The sequence below is a fragment of the Mytilus galloprovincialis genome, chromosome 5 (genome assembly GCF_965363235.1).
Source record: "Mytilus galloprovincialis chromosome 5, xbMytGall1.hap1.1, whole genome shotgun sequence".
NCBI classification, from domain to species: domain Eukaryota; kingdom Metazoa; phylum Mollusca; class Bivalvia; order Mytilida; family Mytilidae; genus Mytilus; species Mytilus galloprovincialis.
The window spans coordinates 60,387,564-60,410,043 of record NC_134842.1 but is presented as its reverse complement, the minus strand read 5'-3'; the positions used below and the strand labels follow the sequence as shown (position 1 = coordinate 60,410,043).

Sequence of the window (22,480 nt, the reverse complement as noted above, 5' to 3'; positions counted from 1 at the left end):
ACTTACACTGAATCTATATATTTTGCTTTGAGACCAAAATATCATGTCGAAATAATGATTAAAAAGTACTAGTGTTTCAGATCTAGAAATAACTGAGAAACGCGCAGATTGCATGATTTTGCTTCATTTTTCTATAGCTTCTTGTGCCTTTAGCGGCCCCAAACACTTCGCAGAATTATTTTTCGGCCCAGCTTTGATATTTAAAAGTGGCAATCTTTTTAGAAAAGCTATTACTTGTAATAATTTCCCGTCAGTAATTGGTTATCTCCCATATGTGAAACTCTTCAGACATGGCTTCGATGAAATTATTTTCGGTTTGTCGATCTGGTAAATTTTGTTATTTCAAGTCATTCTTTTTCCGCTTGCACATATGTTGTGTACATGAATAGTGACACCTTTACAATTTTTTTCTGGCAGAATTCTTTTTTGACATACATCTTCCTCAGCAGCAAAGGAGTTTCGCATAACAGAAAAACACTACCTTGAAGTTCACCTTCATATAAGTTTATTTAAGGTTCATCATAAAAAAGGGACAAATATGGCTGTGTTTACATGCCAAAAACTACTCTGAGTACAGACTTACCTGTGAAGTTAGGAAAGTTTTAATGCCTAGCATCCACTAGATATATAAAAGTTAAATGCATTTTATGTTTCAAAAAGATAAAATCTCTTTTGGATTTTGATGGGCATTTTTTTCCTTCATGCATAAGGACACTAACTTAATAAGGTGTGAAAATGAACTAAGTTGAGGTACACCTTCGAGATGCTCCCTCATGTAAAAAACCGGTTTGTATTGTTTTGATTGTCCTTAATTGACATGGACAAGAGGTATCTTCACAACTACAGGTGAGTAAAAGAGTTAATCTGATTCAGTGAGTGGACAGTATCAAAGTAATTCAGGTGTTTGTTTATATTTACACCTTCTGCAGAAAGGAAAAAAAATGCCCATCAAAAACCAAGAAAGATGTTATCTTTCTTAAACGTAAAATGCATTAAACTGTTATATATCTAGTGGATGCTAGGCCTTAAAACTTTCCAAACACCATAGGTAAGTCTGTACACAGAGTAGTTTTTGAGGTGAAAATATGGCCATATTTGTACATTTGTTATGCTTTTTTGTAAATTTATTGGGGTGTAAAAGCGTTGACCAAAGTACATTTTGTATGAAGCGCTTACACTAAAAATGTGCGCACGGTCAACGCTTTAACAACCCTATAAAGTTACAAAAAAAAGCTTTCAATACTTATAATTACATTTTTACCTATAGGATCATGAAAACACGCCTTTTATCAAGTTTTTATTTCATTTACCTGTGCACTTTATTGTGGGACCTCGTGTCATCATGAATGAAAAGTTGCATTGTGTAATGCAATTGATTAAGGAATATCACAAGATTGCTAGTTAGCCAATCAGAATAACGTATTATAATGAAACATACATTTAATGTAATTATATACATGTATATGCAAAATTTGTGTGTCGAATACTAGAAGGAAAAAAAAATCATGTTTTATATTAAAAAAGGAATCATAATCCGAAACTGTAAAAATAAGGTTGATTTTTCCTAATACTTCAAACCGTGAAGATAAATGTGGGTCCGTTCGAAACAAAAACATGTGCCAATTCATGTTCGTCTGCTTTCACACCCCACATGTTCTCACCCTACACATTCATGCCAAATTTTCATTGGTTTTGTGTTTAACAATTTTGTAATTGAGTTTTAGTAAGTGCATAGTTATAAATATATTTTTTTTCATCGTTGCTTAATACAATGGTCTTGACCATGTTTTTTTTGGTGTTGAATAAATCTTAATCATGTTTTGGTTAGTTTATTGCTATAAATATTTTGTATATTCTATATTTGTAAAAAAAACTGCTACAATGATCATGACATGTATGTAGCACTTTCAGTAGAGTGGGGTGCTAATTTTTGCCATAGTTTCCATGTTTTCTGCACCTTATGTTCAGGTCTTTATGTTTTTGAAGTATTCTGATATTTCTATATGAAGATAACATCAAAAGCAACATATTCTTAGCTTAAAAACATGTTTCTTTGAAAAAATTATCTGAAAAGTTAGATTAAAAATTTCCTGATGTTTTGACACATATTCTCCGTTTTTTACGCATCTATGTGAAACCAAATAACTACAGCTTTAAACAATATTCATCAAATCAATTTCATTATATATGAATAGCAGACATTTCAAAGGTGTATAAAACTGAAATTAAGGGCAACCAGTCAAAGAATTTATACTAAGAAATACTTCTTTGAAATCCTGTTTTATATTCAGGAAATTGGCCAAAAATCGTTGTTAAATTTTTCGGTCCTTAGGTGTTGAAATTTTGTCTTAGTTTAAATAATAATTATATTTGTTTTTAATTAAAAATATAATTTACCTTCATATTTCTTCCATTTCAGCCAAAATCTCAAAAAAGCGAATATAGGTGCCCCACTCTATCTGTTTAGCAATTTCAATGGGATTAATTTAATGTCTTTCATTTTTGGGGTTCTAACCTTGTATTATACTATGTTGGTTATTGGGCCCTATTTTTGCATTGGTCTACTTTGATCATATGAAAGGGTCCAAAATTAAACTTTCTTACTTTGTTTGAATTCATCAAAAACTGAATTATTGCAGCTGTGTGATATGTTGAATCTTTTTGTGCATTTAGATTTTTTGATTTTTGGGTCCTGATTTCTAATAAGCCCATATAAAGGTTTGAGGGGTCAAACTTTGATTAATTTCAACTTAAATTAATTTTTTTTTTTTATTTGCTGAAAATAACCATGTTGTTAGATTTTGGATATTAGACCATTCTATGTAAATTAAATGTCCCATTTCAAATTTCTTTGATCACATTTGTTATGTATCAGCATGATCAGAAACCTATATATTGTCAAAAATTTGATCACACTGCAAATTCAGACAGTATCAAGCTTGTATATTGTGTCCATACTTGCCCCAACTGTTCAGGGTTTGACCTCTGCTGTCATATCAGGCTGCGCTCAGCGGAGCATTTGATTTCCCATTGATTTCTTGAAAACAGATAAAATATTTTTTCTGTATGCATGCTAGTGTATAGTTTCAAGCAATTCTTACTTTCAGCACAAAATGTAATCTGGAAGAGCTTACGTCCAACAAATGTATTAATCAAACAGTCAAGAACTATCTCAGCAGGATATAGTAAGTATCAGTTTAGTTAAGGTAACAGGCAGTCCAATATAAAAACAAGCAGATGGGTAAAAATACTATGATTTTCAATGAGACAACTCTAAACCAGAGACATCATGACATAGAATTTAACAACTATAGATCATGTTACAGCCTTCAACAATAAGCAAAACCTATATTGCTGAAAAAGCCCTGATTTAAATGACAATTGTAAAACAATTCAAATGAGAAATCCAATGCCCTAATTTATGTAGAAAACAAGGAATGAAAAACAAATATGATATATAACAAGTCAACAAACATCAACCACTAAATTACAGGCTATATATACATCCCCACAACAAATAGGACAATAAATACAGATCCCAGAGTACTGACAGTTCCATGGTTACTGTCAGCTAGTTCAAACCCACAAAAAGAATGTTATTAAATGTATATATTTAAGTAATAATTAAAAAAACGAAGTTCAAGGAAAATTCCAAACAACTTTCTGTTATTTTATTTATATAACACATCAAAATATATTGCATAAAAAATGTAACTTGTATAAGGCCAAAATAAAATAAAAATAATACATGTGTTTCCCCTAACGTGTTGAAAAAAATAGGGTAGGTACTGAGGTAGGTAGGCAATATAAATTTTATTTTACATTTTATAGCTGAATACTACTAGATGACTAGGGAATCAGTCTGACTTAAACAGTGTTTGATCCAAAATGGCATAAAAATCTTAGGGTAGGCACTCAAATTTAGGGCAGGAACATAGGGTTAGCTGAAAAACATGTTTTAATTTTTTTTGCCATAATGTATGTTTGCAAAAATATTAATTCAATTGAAAGCCATCCCAATTTTCCTTCATTGGAATACACCTTATACAGATGTACAGTTGTAAAGATATAGGGAAACAGAAGAAGCATATTAGTTTTAGGGACAATAGTTCAAAGAACAAGTTCACTGACACTGTTACCAAAAATAGATTTGTTTTAAACATTCAACAGTTCACACTGTTACTAACAAAATTTTAAAGTTGGCATTTGGATGTTTTCCCACTATTTTTACACACACATTCAGGTGGAAAAATAACAATACATCATTTGTACTAGAAGATAAATATTTTTCCCTTGTCATGCTTGTCATAGGAATTTGTACTCTTGAAATTATTTTTGTTTTCTTAATAAATATACAGTTTATGGAGTGTAATTTGTCAGTGCCAGTTTTGTACTTTTAAATTATTATAATGCTTTTTATACGACCGCAAAAATTAAAAATTTTTGGTCGTATATTGGTATCACGTTGGCGTCGTCGTCGTTGTCGTCCAAATACTTTTAGTTTTCGCACTCTAACTTTAGTAAAAGTAAATAGAAATCTATGAAATTTTAACACAAAGTTTATGACCACAAAATGAAGGTTGGGATTGATTTTGGGAGTTTTGGTCCCAAGATTTTAGGAATTAGGGGCCAAAAAGGGCCCAAATAAGCATTTTCTTGGTTTTCACACTATAACTTTAGTTTAAGTAAATAGAAATCTATGAAATTTTGACACAAGGTCTATGACCATAAAAGGAAGGTTGGGATTGATTATGGGAGTTTTGGTTTCAACAGTTTAGGAATTAGGGGCCAAAAAAGGGCCCAAATAAGCATTATTCTTGGTTTTCGCACAATAACTTTAGTATAAGTAAATAGAAATCAATGAAATTTAAACACAAGGTTTGTAACCACAAAAGGAAGGTTGGGATTGATTTTGGGAGTTAAAGTCCCAACAGTTTAGGAATTAGGGGCCAAAAAGGGGCCTAAATAAGCATTTTTCTTGGTTTTTGCACCATAACTTTAGTATAAGTAAATAGAAATCTATGAAATTTTAACACAAGGTTTATGACCATAAAAGGAAGGTTGGTATTGATTTTGGGAGTTTTGGTCCCAACAGTTTAGGAATAAGGGGCCCAAAGCAAAAATTGAATAATTGGGTTCTTTGATATGCCGAATCTAACTGTGTATGTAGATTCTTAATTTTTGGTCCCGTTTTCAAATGGGCTACATTAAGGTCCAAAGGGTCCAAAATTACACTTAGTTTGATTTTAACAAAAATTGAATCCTTGGGGTTCTTTGATATGCTGAATCTAAAAATGTACTTAGATTTTTGATTATTGGCCCAGTTTTCAAGTTGGTCCAAATCGGGGTCCAAAATTAAACTTTGTTTGATTTCAGCAAAAATTGAATAATTGGGGTTCTTTGATATGCCAAATCTAACTGTGTATGTAGATTCTTCATTTTTGGTTCCGTTTTTAAATTGGTCTACATTAAAGTCCAAAGGGTCCAAAATTAAACTAAGTTTGATTTTAACAAAAATTGAATTCTTGGGCTTCTTTGATATGCTGAATCTAAACATGTACTTAGATTTTTGATTATGGGCCCAGTTTTCAAGTTGGTCCAAATCAGGATCCAAAATTATTATATTAAGTATTGTGCAATAGCAAGAAATTTTCAATTGCACAGTATTCAGCAATAGCAAGAAATCTTCAATTGCACAGTATTGTGCAATAGCAAGAAATTTTCCATTGCACAATATTGTGCAATAGCAAGAAGTCTTCAATTGCACAGTATTGTGCAATAGCAAGTATTTTCAATTGCACAGTATTACGCAATAGCAAGAAATACATAATTGCACAATGTTGCGCAATAGCAAGAAATTTTCAAATTTATTTTGAGTTATCTTTCTTTGTCCAGAATAGTAGTTGAATCAACATAAATCATTGTTTTATACAATATACAATGTATATTCCCTTTTACTACCAACTGATAAATTAAAACAATCTTTACCATTCAGTAATAACAAGCACTTTTTTTTTACATTTTAATATTTTATGATGTATTTAAATGAGTAGTTATTGTTGCAAACTCCATTAGAAATTTGAATTGAGATCAGTTTTGTAATAAGGGAAAGGGGGATGTGAAAAAAAAATTGGGGGGGGGGGGGGGGTTCAATTTTTCTCATTTCAGATTTCATAACTAAAAAGAAAATTTCTTCAAACATTTTTTTGAGAGGATTAATATTCAACAGCATAGGGAATTGCTCAAAGGCAAAAAACAAATTTTAAGTTTATTAGACCACATTCATTCTGTGTCAGAAACCTATGCTGTGTCAACTATTTAATCACAATCCATATTTAGAGCTGAATCCAGCTTGAATGTTGTGTCCATATTTGCCCCAACCATTCAGGGTTCAACCTCTGTGGTCGTATAAAGCTGCGCCCTGCGGAGCATCTGGTTCCAATAAAGAATATGTTAATTCTAATGTCTAACATTAATGATGAAAACAACTGTTAGTGTTAGCTACATGTAACTTTGGTCAGCACTGGTCACATTCATATCTGCAAGAAATTTTTATCAGTATATATTTTTTTTGAGAAATATATATATAAGTCTTTTAACTTGGGAATCTGTTGATATTTTGTTTCCAGTGACAGTGTAGGCATGTGAAGGTTTTTATACGACCCCAAAAATTGCGTCGTCGTCCGAAGACACATTGGTTTCCGGATAATAACTTTAGTTTACGTAAATAGATCTTCATGAAATTTTTTCAGAAGGTTCAATACCACAAAAGGAAGGTTGGGATTGATTTTGGGGGTGATGGTCCCAACCGATTAGGAATTAGGGGCCCAAAACAAGCATTTTCCTAGTTTCAGGATAATTACTTGTGTAGAAGTATTTCAATTGCTCTGAAATCATACCGCAATGTTTAAAACCACAAGTAGAAGGTTTGGATTCATTTTAGGGGTTATGGGGCCAAAGTTTAGGAATTAAGGGCCAAAAAGGGGTCAAAACAAGCATTTTTCTAGTTTCAAGACTAACTTATGTGTAATTGTATGGATCTCTCTGAAATTGTACCACAATGTACCATATAAGAAAGGGGAGGCTGGGATAAAGTTTTGGGTTAATTGCCCAAAATAAGTAGGAATTAGGGGCCAAAAAAGGGCCAAAAAGATGCATGTTTCTAGTTTCCAAACAATCATGACAATAACTTGTGTTTAAGTGTATGGATCTCTCTGAAATTGTACTACAAGGTTCAATACTGCAATGGAAAGCATGGGATTGAGATTAAGGGTTATTGCTTCAAGGGGGTTTCAAAAAGTTGGAGGGGGGGATTTTTTGTTTACCATTTTTTGTAGGGCTTCCTTTTTTTTCAAAATTTTCGAGAAGAAATCTTCAATTGCACAGTATTGTGCAATAGATCTTTGGCCACATTAATTTTGTGACAAAAACCTATATTATGTCAAAAATTTGATCACAATCCAAATTCAGACAGAATCAAACTTGAATATTGTGACCAAATTTGCCCCAACTGTTCAGGGTTCAACCATTGGGGTCGTATAAAGCTACGCCCTGCGGAGCACCTGGTTTAATGTTAAAATCATAAGTGTTATGTTTACTTTTTTCCAGAGGATGTAAGTGAGAAAATACCAACTCCTGATGATGGCATGGCAGAAATCAGTAGCTATAACCTGAGGGAATTCTTTATGTCAGATCTGATAGGTGGTGAGTAGGCAGTAGTCTTACTATAACCTGAGGGAATTCTTTGTCAGATCTGATAGGTGGTGAGTCAGGGCTCACACTACTTCAGAATTATAGGGAGAAGTGACTTCTCTTTTTGAAACTGATAGGGAGAAGTGGTGAGATTTGAAAGAGAAGTGCTCATTCGCGCGGGTGCGCTATAATGTTTGGATTTTACAATAGTATAAAGGGCCATATGTAAATAATGTTCTTTTTATGTTGTTCAATTCATATGAGTAAAAAATTACAATTAAAGTAACATTTGAAATTAAAAGTTGTTTAAGTTTTACTAAGGTTCTTGTGAGAAACTACCAACTAAATATCTAGCACTAAAAAAAAAAAAATATTTTAAAAAATGTAAAGAAATTATATCAATTACAATATTATTAAAAATTATCTTGTGTATGAAATTCAGTGTTTCTCATAAAAAAAATATAAAAGTTAATATATTGATATTAGTATAATAGTCTCAGAGTTAAGCAACTTTAATCAATAGTTTGAAACATTCATAAAAAATATAGGGAATTATATACACCAATCAATTAGATGTAACCAAAAGTCTTTTAATGCGTGTGTGATGCGTAATTTTTCCCTTTGGGATCAATATTCTTCTGTCAGCTGTTCCATCCGTGCGTCCGTAGTAATTATTGTAAAAGTACGGATTTCGGTCATAGCTGGTCCGGTTCAGATCCGTAGTTTAGAAATCGGTCAATGGCGGACGAATGCAAGAAAATTTACAAAAATAAACGATGTTTGACAAGTTATTTGGAAAGGAACATGACGGTTTCAATGCAATAAATGGATTAAACATTTACTGGAGGCAACTTTTATCACGTTTAAATGAAGTAACAAACTTATTTTGCCGCCGAAATTTAGGTTGATGTACGTTTTCGAGTAACAAGCACCGGAACTTGCGAAAATGCACGAAGTGATAAAAAGTTGTATTTTTATCAAATAACCTGATACACACTGCGAAGACAATGCTTCAACCTCTTTTCTAAAGATAATGAATAGTTTATGTCTGAATTTCTTTAATTATCAGTAAAAAATTGATGTTTCATCAACTTGGTAAAAGTTGAAAATGTCCGATGACGGAAGCGACTGAAAGCGACTTTCGTCAAGAACAGGGCGACTTGTTTTCGCTTTTGGGGGTCGGGGAAAGCGAAGTGACGGTCGGGAGGGCGACTTCTTCGCCCAAGTCGCCTGGTAGCGTGAGCCCTGTGAGTATGCAGTAGTCTTATTATAACCTGAGGAAATTCTTTATGTCAGATCTGATAGGTGGTGAGTATGCAGAAGTCTTATTATAACCTGAGGGAATTCTTTATGTCAGATCTGATAGGTGGTGAGTATGCATAGAAGTCTGATTATAACCTGAGGGATTTCTTTATGTCAGATCTGATAGGTGGTGAGTATGCATAGAAGTCTGATTATAACCTGAGGGAATTCTTTATGTCAGATCTGATAGGTGGTGAGTATGCAATAGTCTGCTTATAACCTGAGAGAATTCTTTATGTCAGATCTGATAGGTGGTGAGTATGCAGTAGTCTAATTGTAAACTGAGGGAATTCTTTATGTCAGATCTGATAGTAGGTGAGTAAGCAGTAGTCTAATTATAAACTGAGGGAATTCTTTATGTCAGATCTGATAGGTATTGAGTATGCAGTATTCTTATTATAACCTGAGGGAATTCTTTATGTCAGATCTGATAGGTGGTGAGTATGCAGTAGTCTTATAACCTGAGAGAATTCTTTATGTCAGATCTGATAGGTGGTGAGTATGCAGTAGTCTTATTATAACCTGAGGGAATTCTTTATGTCAGATCTGATAGGTGGTGAGTATGCATAAAAGTCTGATTATAACCTGAGGGAATTTGTGTCAGATCTTATAGGTGGTGAGTATGCAGTAGTCTGCTTATAACCTGAGGGAATTCTTTATGTCAGATCTGATAGGTGGTGAGAATACATAGTATTCTGATTATAACCTGAGGGAATTTATGTCAGATCTGATAGGTGGTGAGAATACATAGTATTCTGATTATAACCTGAGGGAATTTATGTCAAGATCTGATAGGTGGTGAGTATATATTAGTAGTCTGTTCAAATAAGAAAAGTGGTATTTTTTTCTTCATAAAAAATGATGACTACATCTTCCTTTTGAATCTAATTTATATGCATTCATACATAAAAAAAAAGGAATAAAGAGGCAGAGTTTTAAAAATTTCATTTGTTTGTCACACCAATGATCTACAAGGTTCAAGGTTTTGCTGGTCTTTCAAAATATAGGGGTCCTTCCATTATATTTCAAGGTTCAATCTTTCACATTGTTTTTTTTGCCATATGTAACATATATCTGACTACTGTCTGTTTACATCAAAACTGTCAAACAACTTTTTATAGAAGTTTTTGCAATTAAACTAGGTTTTTTACCCTTTTCTCATCACTTGGTATGCATACCTTTATTGTTAAAAAAGTCTTCTTCTTGTTAGTCTTATTAGTAGCACCAAACATCTTTCAAAACAGGATTTTTTACTGATGATGGAAGGTTGAATAATTCATATTAGTATTAGGTCTTCTTTCTCTTTTTAGGAGTGAGCTTGGCAGTATCTGGTGTTCTTCGGGAACCAGCAACTATAAATTATCCTTTTGAAAAAGGGCCATTAAGTCCAAGATTCAGAGGTGAACATGCTTTAAGAAGATATCCTTCAGGAGAAGAGAGATGTATAGCCTGCAAATTATGTGAAGCTATATGTCCTGCACAGGTAAAATCCATTTTATGAAAGTTTGTCACTGATGTTATTATGCTTACAATTGTCTTTAAACTCTCTTCAAGGTCATTTGGCACTCATTAGTTTTCTCCCCTGTTTTTAATAAGTACCAGTAATGGCCAGGATTTGAAAAGCTCTGTTCCCCCAAATTATAGCACTGAACCTATAATGCATTCTAGTATAAATAATTTAAATTAACGTGCATACATCTTATATGTTTCAGATATTTCACAGCAAATCTTATATGGTGACATTCTATTCAAAGCACAAAAATGTTGTCATTCACCTTAAAGGCTAACCAAACTTTCACACAAACTTCTTCAGAAGTGATTTAGATACAATACTGTTGTCAGGTCATTAAAAATAGCTTTTTTTTTTAATTCATAAGGTCTACATTGGAAATAAACACATTTATTTTGAAACCAGTTTCTGACATGATAAAGGTACTGAACCTCATGGGACTGTGCTTGATATTCATATGTTAAAGACATAATCTTTCAATTAGTCTAATTGAGGCCTAGAGCTGGCATGTCAGTAACTTATAGTAGTCCTTTGTTAATTTATGAACTGTAAAGTACTTATATTCGTGGGGAACCAATTTTCTTGGTTTTTATACGACCGCAAAAATTGAAAATTTTTTGGTCGTATATTGGTATCACGTTGGCGTCTATTCTGAAGACTTTTGGTTTTCGCACTATAACTTTAGTTTAAGTAAACAGAAATCTATGAAATTTAAACACAAGGTTTATGACCACAAAAGGAAGGTTGGGATTGATTTTGGAAGTTTTGGTCCCAACAGTTTAGGAATTAGGGGCCAAAAAGGGCCCAAATAAGCATTTTCTTGGTATTCGCACTATAACTTTAGTTTAAGTGAATAGAAATCTATGAAATTTTGACACAAGGTTTATGACCACAAAAGGAAGGTTGGGATTGATTTTGGGATTTTTTCAAACAGTTTAGGAATAAGGGGCCAAAAAAGGGCCCAAATAAGCATTATTCTTGGTTTTCGCACAATAACTTGAGTATAAGAAAATAGAAATCAATGCAGCCTCTACAATAACTTTTTTTTCAACTTGTCCTGTAGGACAAGTACATACCAAAATTTACTTGTCCGAATGAAATTGCTACTTGTCCAAAAAATTTCTATTAAAAATAACCTTTTTACATTTTTAGTTGATTAAAGGAGCAAAGGGTTCTTTGATATGCTGATTCTAAAAATGTACTTAGATTTTTGATTATTGGCCCAGTTTTCAAGTTGGTCCAAATCAGGGTCCAAAATTAAACTTTGTTTGATTTAATCAAAAATTTAATAATTGGGGTTCTTTGATATGCCAAATCTAACTGTGTATGTAGATTCCTAATTTTTGGTCCCGTTTTCAAATTGGTCTACATTAAAGTCCAAAGGGTCCAAAATTAAACTAAGTTTGATTTTAACAAAAATTGAATTCTTGGGGTTCTTTGATATGCTGAATCTAAACATATACTAAGTTTTTTGATTATGGGCCCAGTTTTGAATTTGGTCCAAATCTGGATCCAAAATTAGTATATTAAGTATTGTGCAATAGCAAGAAATTTTCAATAGCACAGTATTCAGCAATAGCAAGAAATCTTCAATTGCACAGTATTGTGCAATAGCAAGAAATTTTCAATTGCACAGTATTGTGCAATAGCAAGAAATCTTCAATTGCACAGTGTTGTGCAATAGCAAGTATTTTCAATTGCACAGTATTGGGCAATAGCAAGAAATATCTAATTGCACAATATTGCGCAATAGCAAGAAATTTTCAATTGGAGTTATCTTTCTTTGTCCAGAATAGTAGTTGAATCAACTTAAAACATTGTTTTATACAATATACAATGTATATTCACTTTTACTACCAACTGATAAATTAAAACAATCTTTACCATTCAGTGATAACAAGCACTTTTTTTACATTTTAATATTTTATGATGTATTTAAATGAGTAGTTATTGTTGCAAACTCCATTAGAAATTTGAATTGAGATTAGTTTTGGAATAAGGGAAAGGGGGATGTGAAAAAAAAATTGGGGGGGGATTTCAATTTTTCTCATTTCAAATTTCATAAATAAAAAGAAAATTTCTTCAAACATTTTTTTGAGAGGATTAATATTCAACAGCATAGTGAATTGCTCAAAGGCAAAAAACAAATTTTAAGTTTATTAGACCACATTCATTCTGTGTCAGAAACCTATGCTGTGTCAACTATTTAATCACAATCCAAATTTAGAGCTGAATCCAGCTTGAATGTTGTGTCCATACTTGCCCCAACCATTCAGGGGTCAACCTCTGTGGTCGTATAAAGCTGCACCCTGCGGAGCATCTGGTTTATGGATGACTTTATCCACGAATTTGAGTTTCCAAGAAAATAAAACAAATGTGTTTTAATCAAGACATGGAAAGATCCCCATGTAGGTTTGACTACTGATATCATATGATCTAGAGAATGTATTGAAAATCCACAAGTCTGAGAATACTATAATAGAAATCACAATGGAAACGCACTATGAACCACTGTAGGCAAAATTATACCCATTTAATCTTTAAAAACCTAAATTGTACAACTTTTGATCTTTTAATTCTCATAAATAAATATTTTTGATCGATGAAAGTCAGATTTCTGGTATTGATATGCTATGATAAATGATCATTTTATATCCTCATAATTCTTGTAAATATGGGGGAAATAATTTCATGCTGGGCTTGCTTTTGATAAGAATTACTTTACCACATTGTACAATTAAAGATATGTTTATAGCATTTGTTCATTTAACTGTTTTCTTTAGAAGACATGCTTATCGTCTAATTAAGGGCACATTACGTTTGCGCACATTTGGGGATCAAAATGTTTTAGGTCTGCCCGCAGCCTTTGATTACATTAGCGCACATTTATCTTACAGGTAAACTCAGGTAAAAAAGGGAATATTTAAATAAAATATAAATAATATAAGAATAAATGACTAAAATTTCAAAATAAATATGACTATAAATCATTAACTTTGAAAATATCTTTTCATTGTTCATATTGAATTCTGAGGCAAAATATATAGAGTTCATTATTAATTCCGTTATAATGTTATAACTTAGAGCATTCATGTAACTATATTGCGAATTTTTCATAGGGAACAAGTATCCTGAATAGTGATCGCTTTTAAATTTCGTAAACAATTTAAGTTAGTTTGTGAAGTTTTGTCAAGGCACCAACATTCGAAGTTTTTTTTTAAAGTAATTCGGGGGTAAATTCATTAGTATACTATGGATATTATACTTTTCGTATTGATAGAATATAATGCTACTGACTTATCCTGCTTGAAATCCCAGTCCCACCTCTTTCTGAGTGAGTAGGTAACTTACACTAATGGAAAGGGTACTTTTACTTAAAAATAATGGAATAAATTTATAAATAAATAAGTATTATTACCAGAGCTTAACTTAGTTTATCTGTCAAATAAATGCGTGCAATTGTAATTAAAAGCTACGCCCAAACGTAATGATTTTTGCGCGCAAACATAGTGCATCGCTTATTAAAACCTTTGATGGTCTTTAATCTTTTGATCACTCTATCTTGGGTTAATTAATGTGATCACCAGGGGGTCAACGTTTATTTTGCAATTTCCTTCAATCCAGACAATTTGTAACCCTCGTTTCTTATGGCTTAAATTTTTCAATTTTTATTTTTTTTAGAAAACTAAAATCCACAAATTTAAAAACCTATGAACATTTAATTGTTGCTCAAACCATATCATTTTGTATAGTTTCTTCTGTTACCTATTCTAACATCAGACTTTGAATTCTTTTAAACTGAGTCTTACTATGCCTATTGCTCTGTGTTTGTTTATTCTACATTGGGTAGAGATTTTGGGGAAGGGGGAGATCTCACAAGTAGATGAAAGAAGATCACCAATGAGACAACTTTCCATCCAAATCACAAAACATGTTTAACCTTACTGCATTTTAGTGCTTATTCAGTGTCTTTAGCCTTAAGCCTTTGTTAGTCTTGTATTTTTTTCATTTTGGTTCATTTTATATGTTTTGTAGTCTAGTATGACATACATATTTGCTGAACTAGTACACATTATTGTTTAGGGGTTAGCTGACGCTCTGGATGGTTGATTTTTTGTAGTGTTTAAGACCCATTTTCCATTCTCAATTTGAAGTATTAAATCTATTAGAAAGCACAAAACAATGTGTATAATGCTTAAGCGAGAGTAATACTTGTCTATTATTAAAAAGATTGGTGTAATGACAACATTGACAATGCTTTGATTACTAGTATATTTTGCTATTCGATTTCAGATATTTTGCTGATTTATACTATAGTATGTAGTCTTATTTTGATCAGTTGAAATTAATGAATTTTTGTTCCAGTTGTTCTACCTTTGATAATGCCACTTTGACTAAAAAAAATCCACAGTTAAACCAAAGTTTGAAGTAGGCTAAGCTTGATTTTAAAGAATAAGGAGATTATAGCTGTATAGTACTAAGCTTGGCCCACTTCAAACTTATGGTTAACTGTTGCAAATTGAGTTTACCAAGCTACATCAAACAGCCATTGATAAACGGCAATTTGCGACAGTAAAACCAAGTTTATGGATAATGGCCAAGCATAAAACACAATACAGTTATCTCTATTATAATGTGACTTTATTAATAAGTTCAATTTTAAATATTATGTTAACTTCAAATTTAAAAAATTAAAAATCCCTGAAACTATAGCATCTTAACATTGAAATATCATATCCAGCGTTAAACTTAAACACTTTATGTCTTTAAAATTTTTGTACTCTATAGAACTACAATGTATAAATTGACAGAAATAAGATTTTATGGCAAACAAAGGGACTGTTTAGTTTATTTTTCAAGATATCACAAATATATCATAAAGTTCTGGAATTCAAAAGGTTGCCTAAACCTAAGATACAGGCAAGGTAGACTGCCTTACCTAAGATACAGACAAGGTAGACTGCCTTACCTAAGATACAGACAAGGTAGACTGCCTTGCCTAAGATACAGACAAGGTAGACTGCCTTGCCTAAGATACAGACAAGGTAGACTGCCTTACCTAAGATACAGACAAGGTAGACTGCCTTGCCTAAGATACAGACAAGGTAGACTGCCTTACCTAAGATACAGACAAGGTAGACTGCCTTGCCTAAGATACAGACAAGATAGACTGCCTTGCCTAAGATACAGACAAGATAGACTGCCTTGCCTAAGATACAGACAAGGTAGACTGCCTTGCCTAAGATACAGACGTCACAAGGTAGACTGCCTTGCCTAAGATACAGACAAGGTAGACTGCCTTGCCTAAGATACAGACAAGGTAGACTGCCTTGCCTAAGATGCAGACAAGGTAGACTGCCTTGCCTAAGATACAGACAAGGTAGACTGCCTTGCCTAAGATACAGACAAGGTAGACTGCCTTGCCTAAGATACAGACAAGGTAGACTGCCTTGCCTAAGATACAGACAAGGTAGACTGCCTTATCTAAGATACAGACAAGGTAGACTGTGGAATCAACCCCCCTCAAAATTAAGGAAGACAACCAATGAACACTGTTACAAAGAAATTGCATAGGAATTAGATATAAACCCTCAGCTTTTAGTATATGTTTACAGTTACACATCGGACATATTTTATGCCTTTTCACTTTGATTCTAGTGTTTATAATTTAAACTGCTGTCATGAAATTTGTAAGAAACAAATTGATTTTTTCATTTTTCTCTAGGCAATAACAATTGAAGCAGAGCCAAGAGCTGATGGCAGCAGGCGTACAACAAGATATGACATTGATATGACCAAATGTATTTACTGTGGTTTTTGTCAGGAAGCATGTCCTGTTGATGCTATTGTTGAGGTATGGAAATAGCTATGGAAGAAAACATTACATTATATGACTAAAGACCATCAGTACATTTTCCACATCATTGAAATAGCATTTTTGGGGTCTTAAATTAAAGCTATTGCCCTTAAAATATTACTTTAATTACTTTAACTTTAATTTGTTTTATTTTTTTGCTGAGACTATTATATAAACAGAGGCCGATTTAGGGGGGGGGGGGGCAGGCCCCCCCTTTTTGGGAAAAAATTTGGTTGCTTATATAGGGAATCACTGAAGCGTGACTGGAGCGGGCCCCCTCTTAGGTCAGTCAGTGGGCCCCCACTTATGAAAATTTCTGGATCCGCCACTGATAAAGAAATTTCAAATGACATTTTTGAACACACATTGATAAACATTTAACAGCAGTTGAATAATGTATGGAAGATGCAATAGAATTTTCCCTATTCTGAATCTATCTAACCAACACAAAAGTCTTCAATTGTTATTCTGATATCCAATTTGCTTGATGCTATCATAATGATAAAAGTGAAATGCCTTTGTACGTTCTTTAACTTTTTCAGGTAAGGTTTTTGTTCTTGTTCTTGCTTTGTTGCTCCAAAAGCCTCTTGACATTTGATATTTATGACTTTGCAAAACGTGTGCCTCTCAGTAGATTAGCTCACTCCCACATCAATTAAGTTTTAACTAGGAAAAATGATGTAATATATAAAAATAATTGTCATAAACAATGTTATTTACCACGAGGTTCCATACCACAAAAAGACAGATGTACATAAAAAAAACTATCTACCATTGATTTTATTATTGCAATTTGTATATTACATTCTTGAAGCAGTACATCGTTTATTGCAAAAGTAAAAAATGGCAACCCATGTGCCAATTTTTGCTGGAAATTGAAAAGATAGTTTTTCATATACTGCAATCCCATTTTCCTTCTTTAGCTCACCTGGTTCAAAGGGCCAAGTGAGCTTTTCTCATCACTTGGCGTCCAGCGTCGTCGTCCGTCGTCGTTTACTTTTACAAAAATCTTCTCCTCTGAAACTACTGTCCCAAATTTAACCAAACATGACCACAATCATCATTGGGGTATCTAGTTTTTAAAATGTGTGTGGTGACCTGGCCAACCAACCAAGATGGCTGCCACGGTAAAAATAGAACATAGGGGGTAAAATGTAGATTTTGGCTTATAACTCCTAAACCATAGCATTTAGAGCAAATCTGACATGGGGTGAAATTGTTTATTTAGTCGAGATCTATCTGCCCTGAAATTTTCAGATGAATCGGACAACTGGTTGTTGGGTTGCTGCCCTTAAATTGGCAATTTTAAGGAAATTTTACCGTTTTTGGTTATTATCTTGAATACTATTATAGATAGAGATAAACTGTAAGTAGCAATAATGTGTAGCAAAGTAAGATCTACAAATAAGTCAAATTACCAAAATTGGCAGATGACCGCTTTTGGAGTTATTGCCCTTTATAGTCAATTTTTAGCAATTTTCATTTATTTGGTAAATTTTTGTAAATTTCAAAATATTTTCCTCTGTATCTAAAGGGCCAAGTTATTACAGATGGAGAAAATTGTAAGTAGCAAGAATGTTCAGTAAAGTAAGATCTACAAACACATCACCATCACCAAAACACAATTTTGTCATGAATCCATCTGTGTCCTTTGTTTAATATGCACAAAGACCAAGGTGAGCGACACAGGCTCTTAAGAGCCTCTATTTGCTTTTATGTATTCTTAAGGCAACATCCCTCCTGTAATAATTCCCACAAAATATTGCAAACTACAAACTTAATGATCATAAAAAAGTAAGCAGTCTTCATTTGTCTCAAATATTATAGCATTATAAAGGTGAGGAATATCTATGTGTCAATCAACATGAATTTTCATCTTGCATTCTGGTGTTTTTATAAGATTTTTTTTTTGTATTGTTCAATTAATGTTATACATGCCATTTCTTTTATTCCCCAGGGTCCTAACTTTGAATACTCGACAGAAACAAGAGAAGAACTACTGTACAACAAAGAAAAGTTACTGGAGAATGGTGACAAGTGGGAGGCAGAAATAGCTTCTAATCTGCAGGCAGATCATCTGTATAGATAAACTGTAATTTCACTGTAGATCTAATATCCTGACAGACATTTTAAATTTCCTCAATATGCTCTGACATTGTGATAAAAGTTGTATTTATGAACTGAAAAATAAACAGTTATATGAGTTAAATGTCATTTGCATAATATATACATTGTAAAATTATTACTTAAGTAATAATCTGAGGTATTTAATGCACACCTCAGCCCTGCATCAACCAGACTATAGCACAGTAAGAAAGATATTTTGCTTATTGTGTTAATGAATTGTGTGAATGTCCACATTGGTCAAAGCAAGTCGATGTTTTATTTTTAAATCTCATGTGACCCTCCTCCCCTTGAACGAGAATTGGAGTTTAAGGGTTATCCTAAACATGCATATTCCATGATATATACCAATTTGATTGATTGATTACTGTTGTACCCCATGACACGCTTTGGAAATATTTGGACAATATGCAATCAATTGCTCCAGGAAAAGTTTTCTTGTAGGATAAAGATAGGGGATAATACACATTTGAGAATTAAAATGATGACAACTTTAAAATTATTGACTCTTTTGATATACAGGTTTTCTACTAAATTGTTTGTATTTTGATAGAAGGGAGATGATTGGTTGTTTCTTGTCAATTTATTCACGATATTCATTTAAATTCACAACAATTAAATCTTATCAAAAAAGTTTTCTTTTAAGTCAGCAAGTTGAAAAACTATTATACAACATAAGCTCTAAGTGAGCTTTTAAACTGACATAAGCAATTAAGTACTTGACATGTTGTTAAGACACCTGTACATGTCTATTGTTTAACACTATATGTTGCCCTCTAGATGTGCTGTTTTGGTTTTTGTTGATTGATTGCTGTCTTATTGGCATACAACCCACATCTCCTACAGTTTCACTTTTGTTTTTATTGTCCAGCCTGTGACTTCTATCGCAGAAAGCTTGACATAGGGATAGTGATTTGACGGCAGTGGCGTTTAATATCCTCTTAAAAGCTTAATATATCTGAAGGTAGAAGACCTTATTCTTTCATACTTTGTATATAGATGCCTTATGTTATGAAATTTCTGTCTGTCATAATATTTTTAGTATTCTTAATTTCTCTCTTATTATGAGTGTTAAATAGGATAACTATTTTTTTTTTACATACCGTGCAAGGTCCTTTAGACAGTTTTCACTTGACCTCAACCTCATTTCGTGGATCGATGTACAAGGCTTAGTTTTTATGGTTCAGTCGATACCTCAGATACTATAAGCTACAGGTCTACTATATTAGGTGTATGAAATGATTGTAAGGTGTACCTGTTCAACTGGCAGGTGTCATCTGACCTTTACCTCATTTTTTATGCCCTACCTACGATAGAAGAGGGGCATTATGTTTTCTGGTCTGTGTGACCGTCTGTTTGTCGGTCTGTCCCGCTTCAGGTTAATGTTTTTGGTCAAGGTAGTTTTTGATGAAGTTGAAGTCCAATCAACTTGCAACTTGGTACACATGTTCCTTATGGTCAAATATGATATGATCTTTCTAATTTTTAAGCCAAATAAGACTTTTGATCCCAATTTTACGGTCCACTGAACATAGAAAATGATAGTGCAAGTTTCAGGTTAAAGTTTTTGGTCAAGGTAGTTTTTTAAAATTTTGGGATCGTATAATGGTATGGTGTAGTCGTCTGCGTCGTCCAAAGACACATCGGTTTCCGGATGATAACTTTAGTTTAAGTGAATAGATCTGTATGAAATTTTTTCAGAAGGTTCAATACCACAAAAGGATAGTTGGGATTGATTTTGGGGAACCGTTAAGGAATCAGGGGCCAAAAGGGGACCAAAACAAGCATTTTTCTAGTTTCAGGATAATAACTTGTGTACAAGTATTTCAATTGCTCTGAAATTATACCGCAGTGTTTAAACCCACAAGTAGAATGTTGGGATTCATTTAAGGGTTATGGGGCCAAAGTTAAGGAATTAAGGGCCAAAATAAGCATTTTTTTAATTTCAAGACAATAACTAGTGTAATTGTATGGATCTCTCTGAAATTGTACCACAACGTACCATATAAAAAAGTGGAGGCTGGGATTAAGTTTTGGGTTAATTGCCCAAAATATGTAGGAATTAGGGGCCAAAAAGAAGCATGTTTCTAGTTTCCAAACAATCATGACAATAACTTGTGTTTAAGTGTATGGATCTCTCTGAAATTGTACTTCAGGGTTCAATACTACAAAGGTAAGCATGGGATTGAGTTTAAGGGTTATTGCTCCAAGGGGGGTTTCAAAAAGTTGGGAGGGAATCTATTGTTTACCATTATTTTAAGGGTTCCTTCTTTTTCAAAATTTTTCAAAATTCGAATTTCGAAAAGTTTCAAGAAGAAATCTTCAATTGCACAGTATTGTGCAATAGATTTATTAGATCTTTGACCACATAAATTTTGTTACAAAAACCTATATTATGTCAAACATTTGATCACAATCCAAATTCAGACAGTATTAAGCTTGAATATTGTGACCAAATTTGCCCCAACTGTTCAAGGTTCGACCACTGGGGTCATATAAAGCTGTGCCCTACGAAGCACCTGGTTGATGAAGTTGCAGTCCAATCAACTTGGAAACTTTGTACACATGTTTCCTATAATATGATATTTCTAATTTTAATGCCAAATTAAAAAAATTACCCCAATTTCACGGTTCATTGAACATAGAAAATGAAAATGCGAGTGGGGCATCCGTATACTTTGGACACATTCTTGTATGGTTCTGTGGTTATAGTGTTAACTTTAGTTTATTTGTTTTGGACCTTTGTTCTAATACTGTATGCAATGGGTTAACTATATTTCGTCTATGAAAATATTTTTAATGATGTGCATGTCAGTCTGGCATATTTTATTTGACATTGACCTCATTTACAGTTCATTGCTAGATGATAAAATTTAGTTTTTAGTCTGTTTTTATAAATCTATTAGCAATAGGTCAAGTTTATTTTGTGTATTGAATGATTATAAGGTGTATATGTCTTGTCTAGCAATTATCAACTGACCATTACCTTTTTTTCGTGGTTTAATTTGTTTCTTAGATACTATATACAAACAGTCGACTATATTGAAAGCATGTAATGGTTATAAGGTGTACATGTCTCTCTGGTAGGGTTCATCAGAACTTGGCCTCATTTTCATGCTTCATTCATCAATGGTAAGTTTTCCTGGTTAGGTTTGTTTCTTTGATGTGCACTTTTAAGTGCCACGTTTTGGCTATTTCGTGGTGTACAGTTTTAATTGGTGGAAAAAGCGGGAGTGCAGGGAGAAAAACCACCTACCTTCAGGATTCGAGCTCACAACCTCAGTGTTGAATGGCTAGTGATTACAGTAGTAAATCTACTAAGACCGCTTAGTACTGAGGCCCCTATATGGACAATGACAAATCCACTACAAAGTAACAGCACCTCAAAAGAAACATTCAAATCATATTTGGTTTCAGTCCATTTAGCTGTTTGTTTGAAGGAGACATTTAAAATTCAGAATGGAAATGGGGAATGTGTCAAAGAGACAACTACCCGACCATGGAGCAGACAACAACCGAAGGCCACCAATAGGTCTTCAATGTAGGGAGACACTTCCACACCCAAAGGCGTCCTTCAGCTGACCCCTAAACAAATATGTAATGTACGTGTATACTAGTACAGCGATGATGGACGTTATACTATTTTTTATACATTTCCCATTTATAGCGGTCCTTTGTTAAACTAAATCCCCCATTGGCAGCAATCTTGAATGGTTGATGGATTTGCAACAAAGCAACACCACTTGGTCAGCACCTCATAAAGAACATTCATATCTTAAATTACCGTGGTTCAGTGGTTCTCTAAAAGAAAACATTTTTATGACAGGTCCTATATTAAACTAAGTCCCTACTGGCTGCCATTTTGGATGAAAGATATCCTACAAAGTAGCAGCACCTTATAAGGAACATTCTTGCCATGTTTTATTCCATCTCATTTAGCGGTTTTCATAGAAGAAGAATTGTGTACTTCCCATAGGTCATATCACTCATATGTT

At 33.2% G+C, this 22,480-nt stretch overlaps 1 protein-coding gene across 1 annotated transcript; it reads left to right on the top strand.

Annotated features, from left to right (window-relative positions):
* The first annotated feature begins 240 nt into the window (after positions 1–240).
* Positions 241–18,570, top strand: LOC143076171 (NADH-ubiquinone oxidoreductase subunit 8-like). The gene is made up of 6 exons (XM_076251861.1): positions 241–327; positions 3,108–3,185; positions 7,609–7,704; positions 10,305–10,477; positions 16,230–16,358; positions 18,319–18,570. Exons 1-6 carry the CDS (start codon positions 291–293, stop codon positions 18,448–18,450), a joined length of 645 nt encoding a protein of 214 aa, XP_076107976.1. The 5' UTR covers positions 241–290; the 3' UTR covers positions 18,451–18,570.
* Positions 18,571–22,480: the final 3,910 nt, after the last annotated feature.

What these genes read in the sequence shown, in the direction of transcription:
- LOC143076171 (XM_076251861.1), top strand. Translation starts at nt 291, where the DNA reads ATGGCTTCGATGAAATTATTTTCGGTTTGTCGATCTG. An exon ending in ATTTTCGGTTTGTCGATCTG is followed by an intron (nt 328 to 3,107) that starts GTAAATTTTGTT and finishes TCTTACTTTCAG; the next exon opens with CACAAAATGTAATCTGGAAG. An exon ending in TATGTCAGATCTGATAGGTG is followed by an intron (nt 7,705 to 10,304) that starts GTGAGTAGGCAG and finishes TTCTCTTTTTAG; the next exon opens with GAGTGAGCTTGGCAGTATCT.